This window comes from Calypte anna, chromosome 4A, assembly GCF_003957555.1.
Source record: "Calypte anna isolate BGI_N300 chromosome 4A, bCalAnn1_v1.p, whole genome shotgun sequence".
NCBI lineage: Eukaryota > Metazoa > Chordata > Aves > Apodiformes > Trochilidae > Calypte > Calypte anna.
In genome coordinates this window covers 36,649,879-36,659,818 of record NC_044248.1, presented here as the reverse complement: position 1 = coordinate 36,659,818, position 9,940 = coordinate 36,649,879, and the positions used below count along the sequence as shown (strand labels likewise).

The 9,940-nt window shown below is 35.1% G+C and overlaps 1 protein-coding gene across 1 annotated transcript in view; it reads right to left on the bottom strand.

Moving 5' to 3' along the window:
- Positions 1-9,078: 9,078 nt before the first annotated feature.
- Positions 9,079-9,940, bottom strand: part of CCSER1 (coiled-coil serine rich protein 1) — a 630,536-nt gene continuing 629,674 nt past the window's right edge. Inside the window, exon 10 of the mRNA XM_030449910.1 lies at positions 9,079-9,564. Coding sequence (XP_030305770.1) covers positions 9,079-9,564 — 486 coding nt within the window. The remainder of the gene's footprint in view (positions 9,565-9,940) is intronic.

Below are 9,940 nucleotides of genomic sequence, written 5' to 3'. Positions count from 1 at the left end.
CTGAGACTGAACATGGTATACTGCTAGTGATAAAAAAAGAAATAATAAAAAAATCCCAAATAAGCATTCTGACCTAAGAATGAAGCCCACTGGAATTAATTACATGGAGGAATAAACTGAAGTAGAACTTTGCTGCCCACTAGTCTATCAGTTATAACAAGATAAGCAATCACTTTGGTCTTCATACTTTTTTTATTAATAGAGCCTCGGTAGTGATATAAATATTTCATAGCCTTAAAATGTGATAATTTAGTTATTTCTTCCATATTTGAATCAAAGTAATATTAATAATTTTGGCCTTTGAAAATTAAGACATTCATTTAGACACAGAACAAGGAAAAAAGAAGCAAAGTGAGCAAGTGTTTTATAACATTCTTACTTAAAACACTGTCATGGATAATAAACAAACATACACATAAGATACCAGAACAAGAAGCTGAAATAAAGTAAAAAATAAAATTAAGCCTAATTTTAACTGTAGAAGTTACTGTTTTCATACTAAGAACAACTGAAAAGTGGAGTAGGGAATTGAGAAATGTTGTGGATGCAAAATTACTTAGGAAATGGTCATAAGCAGTTTGCAATATACCAAGGCAGAATGGAGGTGGTGTTTTTTCCTCCAACACAGAAGAACTTTTTTATATCTTTTACTTTTGATTGTGTAAAAAGTTCTGAAGAGGTGTTTTTACTTAATTGTTACCAGACTATCAAGTATCTTCAATCTACTACTCTCAGCAAGTGATTAAAGAACCTAGGGAAAAACCAGTATAAATCTTTGTGACAGATTGCTAACAGCATTAAGTCATAAAAGTTTTTGTGTCTATTAAAGTGCAACATGTATGTCACCAACAAAAGCATGAAGGAAAGTAAAGAAATGTAAGAGACTTCAAATAAAAAGCAAGACAGGCTCATTAAAAAAACCAACATAGTGTTTTTATTAACCAATTCTCTTTTGGCAGAAAGGAAAAAAAACCTAAAAGCCCTTTATGTACAATTCAAATTCAGAAATATCTGAACGTGCACCTTTACAGAAAGGTTTAAAATTAACATTCCATATAAATATTAAAAAATAATATTTATTTTTCTCCATAAAACATAAAGATAAAATTAAAGCCAACTCAAAATAGGAACAAACAAATGTCCCTTAAATTATATTAACAGAATGCCAAAGAAACATTTTACGAACTGCCAGAACTTTTAAGAATAACCCACAGAAACCATATTCCTACTAATCTAATTAAAAAAAAATCAATCTAATGATTTTCTTCAGAGACAAGTGGTTGTATCCAAAGGCTATGTGGTTTTTTTCAGTCAGTGCACAAAGACTGAATTTGGAACAATCAGGTTCTTATTGCACACAAGTTACAGAACATCAAAACACAATTTAAAGCAAAAAAAAAAAATCAATGAAAGAATTCAGAGGATATTTGGTACTGTGATACTGAAATCAAAGGTTAGGCTTGTGGCTTGAACATTTTTAAATACTATATAATATTTACCTGCCAAACAAGCATAATAACTTAACTCATTCATGGCTTTGTAAGGTAAAACAACCAAAATCACAAAAAAACCCTTGTCCAATCAGATCTTACATATATTTTACAACTTACTTTTCAGAACATGATCGAAAGGTAGGTACCTGGGAGCAAATATCTTCACTATTGTAAATTCCTCTCCAAGTTGTTTCTTAATTTAAAGTCTGTTATCTCTTAGAAAAAATACTCTCATTTCTTTCTTTTTTAAATTTAGTTACCACATAAATCATTGGAAGTGAAATCCTGGGCTAAGGTACATTCAGTGGAAAAGCTTTCCATTGCCTCATGGAGTACTGTCCTCTTTTCAATAATCTTCAAGAGTGCACTTCTTATATTTAATTTTTAATTACTTATGCTTCATCTTTTCCTCCTTTTCTCACCTTTTTTTGCTTTTTCACAGCCTCTAATTCAGGCTGTATGGCATTGTTAATTACATTTAAAAATTGTTTTCAATAGTAAATAGCAGCTGGCCTTGCAGTGTATTGTTTTAGAAATTCAATGGATGTTTATCAGCACATAGTACAAAAATTAATTCCTTATTAGTCCATCAAATTTTACAGTGGTCAGTAGCTAAAAAAAAAAAAATACCACCATCCTAAACAGCAATACACTCATAAACCAGGACACAATGAGAAAAAGGTCAGAAATAATGCTGGATTTTAAATACCTAAAGCAAAACCCTCCTGTTTAAAGAAAAAAAAAAAAAAGTGCATGTAAAACTTCCAATAATACTCAGAATTGGACTGACTTTAATTGTATGCAAATTGGTTTGAATTTGACATGGGCTGAACTGCCAGCAGAGAGATTTGTATGGCAGTTTTCTCACAAGAATTGTGATCCTTCACTGGAAAGTAAAACCAAAGCCACAACCCTGTTAACCACATTTAGTTCTTGAAGGATTTGGGTCATGACTCTTCAGCATTTCCTTCTTGTTTAAAGTATACCAGTCCCTAGTGTAAGGGCACTGCCATGGTTGCATTAAATGCATTTATACAAACCTACTCCAGATAGTTGGAAATTACTACACAAAGTGCAAGACTTACTTTAGGGATGCAATTTGTTTGTTTGTTTGGGGTTTTTTTTTTTGGTCTTAATTGTTGAATTGTTTCTGTATATGATGCAATTCTGCTGTTTTGCTTACCTTTATCCTTCAGATAAAAATAACATTGTTAATAAGAGGTATATTCACTCAGAGGCTCTTTGATCAAAAAATCAAGTACCCTCATCCATACTTTGTGATGTTAGGTGATCATTTTAGCTCGTTTCTTTTTATTTCAAGAGATTTATTTTCTAAACATTAATTCAGACTATTTCACAGAAAATGGCTGTGCACCACCACACCTGGAACAGAAAAAGAGCTCTCAGTCTGTCACCACTTCCCCATCCATCACATTTTTCCTAGCTACAAAACATCTGTTCTCCACTTACACAGATTTTTATATACTTTTGATCCTCTTGCTTAAATGATATCAGATGCATCACTGATTAAGGACTTTGCTTAAATTCTCCTTGTAATATTGATCATCCCTATACACAGACAGAGAATATATAAAAGTCATTTTTTTCCCCACAGTCTTAACTGTGGAAAAGAAATAGATTTTATTTTTTAAACAATGTTTTGAAAGAAAAGCCTGACAGTATAGCTGGACAACGGACTTGAGAAATATAAGACTTTTACATGTCATGCCTTTCATACAATAAATTTGAATTAAATTGTTTATGTTAGAAAATAATATTATTTGTTAATTAAATTTTCAAAGGAGGATTCAATTGTTTTACTTTGCTGGTATTGTTCTTATGCTTAAAGTTAAGCAGAGAATTCTGAATCCTATTGAAATCAAGTTGGGTAGGAAAAAGAATATAAGCTAATTTGTCCATCATATGAAGCACTCAGATAAAGTGCATTGACATAATGGAGAAATAAAAATAAAAATCTCCTATTACTGTTGATATGCAATTATTAGACCCTGATTATGGCTTTTTCAATGTGATAAGAGCAGGCCTGAGTCAGGTGATTTATTTATTTATTTATACAGATGCTAAAATAAGTTTTAGAGCCATTTGGGGTAGATGTAAATTGACTGTAACCACAATTCACCAGCAGAACTGGAGCCTTCAGTCAGGAGCTGGATTATTTTTCTGTGAATGTACCACTTACTATTCTACCAGCAGCACAGCTGGGGAGAAAATATGTGATCTTAATGATCACATATTACAAAAAAAAAATAAAAAATCCAATGGAGCCTTTTAAATCAGAAATGACACTGGTGTAACCTGTGTACACTGTCAGCACAAGGACTGTTTCTGAAATCCAGAGAGTCACAGCAAGAAATGCAACATGAAATATAAGGAGATATTATTTGCACAATAGAAAAATCTTCTAGTGGAGTGTTTTGTGCTCTATAACCTCTACACAGATTTGGAAAACCAACAGATAGGACACTTGGTACATCCATCAGATTCTCACAAATATTTAGGAGTTAAGATCAATCAGGATACGTTTACCATCCCCAGGGATCATACAGAAACATCCATATAATGTTCCTGTTGCCCTGCTTTCACTGGGGCAGGATTGCTTCTGCAGAAACCCTCAGCAGCCTTCCCTATGTGTTTCATACAGGATTCAGGGCTAGAAAGAAAATTTATGCTGGTAAAAATTATGGCTGGGGATGTGTTTGGATTTTTATTTGTTTGGTTTGGTTTTGGTTATGCTTTTCTTTATCTATGGAAAGATATTTTAAACAAAAAAATAACCACAAAAATTTCTAATTTATTTCAGTAAGTAGGGCCCTTTACCTTTGCAACACGTGGAAACCTTTGAAGAAGAAAATAATTAAATCCAGACAGTTGTCCTAGACTGAAAATAAACTGCACATCTCAAGCCCCTCAGAAAGGCCATTGTCTTTCATAGTAAAAAGTGTCAGTACCATATGCATCACAGTGGATACACTCTCAAAAGCTGCACAGACCATCAGTGATGAAGCAAGATTCAAACTTGAATCTTTACTAGGTTCAAACCAGCACATGGCATTTTTCTCTTTAAAAAAAAAAATAGGTATCAGCAAGGTATGATGTCCATATGATCCTAGAAGTGCCTTATGGAGCACAGCTTTGATGGCAATCATGGCCTGCATGATTTGAGTATGTTCTTCTGAGGGATCTCTGCCAGCTTCTTGCTGACAGAAGAACTTTAAAATACATCCTAGAAATTATGTTTTTTGTTTCTACAAGCTGGGAGGAGACCTCCATCAATACTTTCAATGCACTTTCTCACTCTCTACTGCCTCCTCCATCAGACAGGTAATTCAAATACCTGTCTGTCTGTCCAACAGATAGGTAACATTATTAAATATACACAGTATTACTTAAAATCACCTTCTAGAATTTCAGGGAATAATAGTGGCTTGTAGAGGGAGAAAAGAAAATATTTAGCCAATATTGGACTAGCAATGCTAGCCAAATGGTCCCATTTATTATACTTATGGTGAATTTTGTATGAAAAATCATGCAATAACCCTCAGTAGCAAGAAGTTACAGAGAAGATAGGACACATTGCATTAATTCATTTAGTCCCAGAACTAAACTTTTGAAACACTACAAACATCTGTAAGGAAACTCCCCTGGATTTTTTGCTTCAGGTACTTATTTCAAAGTTTTGGTAGAAGTCTCTGTTACTCTACTGGACTTCATTTATGATTTATGTAGATGTACAGAGTTTTCTATGGATTATTTTGCTATTGAAGGTGAAGGGGGGAAAAATATATTTGCTACAAATCGTGAACTGGCATTTTTTGGTAGGTCAGCTATTTTCTTGTCTTTTCTGTAAACCAGGAAAGATTTCTGAACTCACAGATCTCCTATGTGTAGTGTAACAAGGCAACCAGGTGCCACTAATTACCAGGCAGTGGGCATGAGCTTGTGTCAAGCCCACCTGTGCCTAATTAGGGCAGGACCCACTGGGCATGAGCAGGACCAGGGTGGCAATAAAAGGAGCTCATGCTCACTCCTTGGCAATTAGGGGCACCTGGTTGCCTTGTTACACTACACCTATGCATAAACTGAGACTAGTTGGACTAAAAGCACAATCCCAATCATCTTAACTCCATGTTATCTAATAGAAGTCAATGTTGTACTAATCAAACCAGTACTAATTTGTAATTAACAGGATAAAGTGAACCAGCACAGACAGAAATCTCTACTTCCAAACTGGCTTTTAGATAAAAGAAAAAATAGCAGTTTTTAGACAGTAGCTCCAGTGAAGCTGTAGGACAAACATTAATATCCTAGTGTAAATTTCAAATGGTTATGCAAACCTCATGTGAACATCTTATTCTGGATATACTCATAATTTAAAAAAAAAAATTATTTTTAAGGAAAGCCCTTTGCTTGTGTGGATGTCTATGTTTTAGGATGAAAAGCAACAAATTTAAATGGAAGGCTCTGGATTTTAAAAAGAAATCTATTTCAGCTGATTTATTTTATATATAGAGGGTCAGTCTTTCTTTAGAAGGGGCTGACAGGTTTATTGTCAGATGCTTCCAGATGCTCTTAAGGAGCCTAAATAGAGGAGAGGTTTGGAGTGCAACTTCTTGCTTCAGTGTGCACAAGCACCCATCTAAACTTCATTCACATGCACAGCATATAACAAAAAGCTCTTTCCACAATGAAATCCAAATAAAAGAAGAGTACTGAACAAGTGTTTTCCTCCCTTCCTAATAGTCTATGACCAGGGTTGGCCCTAGCATTGTACCTTCTGCATACATCCTGCAGAAACACTCCAGTAAGGGAAATAAGGGTAAATCTGGAGATACCACCTCAGGTGTGGCTCTATTATGTTACTAAAAATCTAGGGAGCAGATCTAAGCTTCCATTTGCCAAATGATTGTTTCTAAAAAATGGGACATTGCCTGAAGTGGAAACAGCTTTTCTTTTGGGGATTTCCTCCCCCTTGACAAAGCCTCTACCACACCTAAATGTATGGATTAATAGTAAGCAATTTTCAGCAGAGATTTTACAGTTATGCTTCGTTGTATAAACAGATATATTAAAAAAAAAAAAAAAAACAACGGGAAAAAGAGTCCATCCATGGAAAAAAATCATGTCTTCTCCCCCTGGTGTCATGTCTTTGGGTATGTACAGCCTTGGAGAAATGTATAAATAATTTTATACATGGAACTCTTAAAAAACTAGAGATTTTTAGTACAAAGGAATCAATTCACTGAAATGACCACATGCTGTTGCTTTTATGATATACTATATACACAAGAGGATCAAAAAAAAGACCTCTGTTTTACGGTTACTGCTGTTCTGTACATTAACATGTGGCTAATACCCTTCTGTGGGTGAGATTTACACTTAGTATTACAAATATTATAACAATGCTGAAAATACTGATACAAAACAGCTTCAAGATGACATTTTAAAAATATCCCTCATTTTAATTGAACTGTTTTCTCCAGGTTTTTTAAGCTTCATCTTTATAAAAGATTCTCCAAGAAAATAGAAGCATTTAAAATTTTCTTTTTGAAATGGATAGATGGATTTTTTTTAATAAAATGTAATCCAAAAGTCTGTTTTCCAGAAAAAACCCAACTATAGATACAGTCCATAAGGTAAAATTGAAGAGGTTTTCTGTTTTTCTGCTTTTTAATGTAGTATAGTACATTTGTATCCTGGAAAAAAAAATCCATTGATTACAGTGTATGCAAACTTATTTACAGATCTGAAATATAATTGCATACAGCAACTTTTCAGATGAGCAAGACTGAAATGCATTGTTAGTAAGAACCAACTCTCTTTTCAATCTACCACCACCTTAATAGACTGCTCAGATAAAAACATGCTTTTGAGCAGAGAAATCTTGTTACTATTATTTTTAATTTTTTTGGTAGAGTTTAAATTATCAGTCAGTGCAGGACTGGGAGTCTCAAATACCTGTAGCTAATTCAGTCAAGCTGTGTTTGCAATTTTTGCACATTCTGTTTTGGCAGTAGCTATCTATGCACACAAGAACACAAAGAAGTTTGGCAAATGTTTGTCTTGATTTCATGTATCCAGCTCTGGGTACCCAAAGTTACCACCACAGAATTTTTAGACAAAACCTGCTCTCTTTAACATCAGATAATAAAAAAAATTCTGTGTTTGCTCTAACCAAATTATAATTCTCAACAAATCAAATCCTGAAAGTTCAAGCTACTCAAATGGCTTTGCAGAATATCTGCCAAGCTTATTATCTATTTTTTTCTTAATCCAACCAATCCTTGTATTAATTCAAATATTAAGCAGTTAAGCACATATTTAACAGTAGGTAAAATTTGTAGCATTAATTCATTTTATATACCCTATGTGGCTTACCTTTTAAAAGTTACATCCTTCTTAGTGATTACAGAAGCTTCGTTTTTCATGATACGCTACTTCAGTTGTCACTGGTTTGCTGCTTTGTGTGAGGATGTGCAGCACTCCTGTCTTTCATTATTAATCACTAGTTAAAGAGAGCAGTGACTTGTCTCAGATCTGCCTCAGTTGTACTTAAATGTGCCAAATTATTTATAAAATACTATGTGTCATGGATTACCATTCCAACAGATTACCCTCCAACAGAGAGGTTGTGAACTAAGTGTCACGCTTGGGATATGCCACATGTAACTTGACTGGGGCGCCTGGTTTTGAGCCCTCTGAAAGGGGGAAGCAGGATTTCTTGTTACTGAAGAGTCTGCAAGTTCTGTGGTGTGATCAGATGACTTCATATTCCTGAGAGACCAGCATGCTGCCCAGCAGGCACCATCTGATTCACCTCACTTGTGTGTAACACATCAAGACTTGCAAACAAAAGCAAACAAATGTAGTTAAACACAGGTGGGGAGAGGGAAGGAAAGGTTGAAGAACCAAGATGAGATCCTCACTTTGGGATCCAGTTACTTACTCAAATACCTCATGAGCCTCTATGAACCTTGCTGGGAAATTAAAATCAGTCACTTTCTCTACTTGTGGCATGAGGCATTCATAAAATACACACAGCAGGTGGTAACACACCCCTAAACCCAAGCAAATTTTTCTGTGTTTAAAAAAAAAAGCATGAAAAGAGGGCCCTCAAAACTTCTGACTCCTTATTTCCCTAGTCTATGAAATTCAAGAGGGTTTTCTAATTACTTATCTATTCATTCCTCACATCTACTTTAACAGTAACATTATTAAACATACACAGTATTACTTAAAATCACCTTCTAGAATTTCAGGGAATGATAGTGGCTTGTAGAGGGAGAAAAAAAAAATATTTAGCCAATATTGGACTAGCAATGCTAGCCAACTGGTCCCATTTATTACACTTATGGTGACTTTTGCATGAAAAATCAATATAGTTATTTAACAATCTAGTTCATCCACAGTCCCAAATGGGAAAGTACAGAACCTACAGACAACGATACATTTTTTACTTTCTTTTTCTCTCAGTTGAAATTAGCAGCAAATGAAAGACTCAGCTCTGAGTGAGCTGATTTTCCTCTTTAATCAACTCTCCTTCCATGGCAAAAGTCCGAGCACCTTCTTACCCATCCTGTTGCCCTAACATCTGTAGCTCTGCCGTGTGTAGGTTGTGGTGAAGGAAAACGTTTTTTCTGCTGTACATATGCAAAGAGATGGGTCCCCTGGGAGGCTGTCCAAGTCTCCCTGTGAACGTGGTGTGCTGACGGGGTACAGCACTTTGCTCTTTTGGAGCTCCTGAGAACACTGGGTAGGTGTCTGCCTTGGATGCTGCCTTTGCTGGACTCGGCACCGTGGTGGCCAAACCATTCTGGGTGACCTCTGAAGAGAGGGTTTCATAGGTGCCTCTCGTGTGCTTGATGACTTCCACAATCTCTTTCTCTTTCAGGAGGTTGCTCAGATACAAATTAGAGATTTGGCAGCTCTTGCTTTCATAGGCAGGTGCTTGGTTGCCTGATGAGTATCTAAAATGGTCCTCGGTGGGAGTATGTGCTGACTTTCTGTCCCTTGTGCTGAGATTTTTGCTCACCGTTCTGTTTGGAAATGTAGCCTGGGAAAACAAAAGAAAATGTTGTGTTAGTAATAGATTGTATCAGGAAAATGGTGTATGGGATATAAAACACTCCTCACTACAGAGGTACATGAGGCTGGAAGATCAAAATGAAAGATGAATCTCAAATGCTGGCAAAACTCTCAAAACACAGCTAGCATACAATAGAAGTATTGTTCAGTCACATGTAACAGAACTAATATTGAGCAGGCTGTTATTATAGATAACAATTTGTGTATTTTCTTTAGAAAAATAGTTTAAATAACAGGAGGAATTTTTTTTGGGGGGGGGGGAAAATAACAAATGGATAAAATTTCTTGCAAACAGATTTTCAAAAGCATTTCACAAGAGGAAACAATTTTGACTGCATACAGTT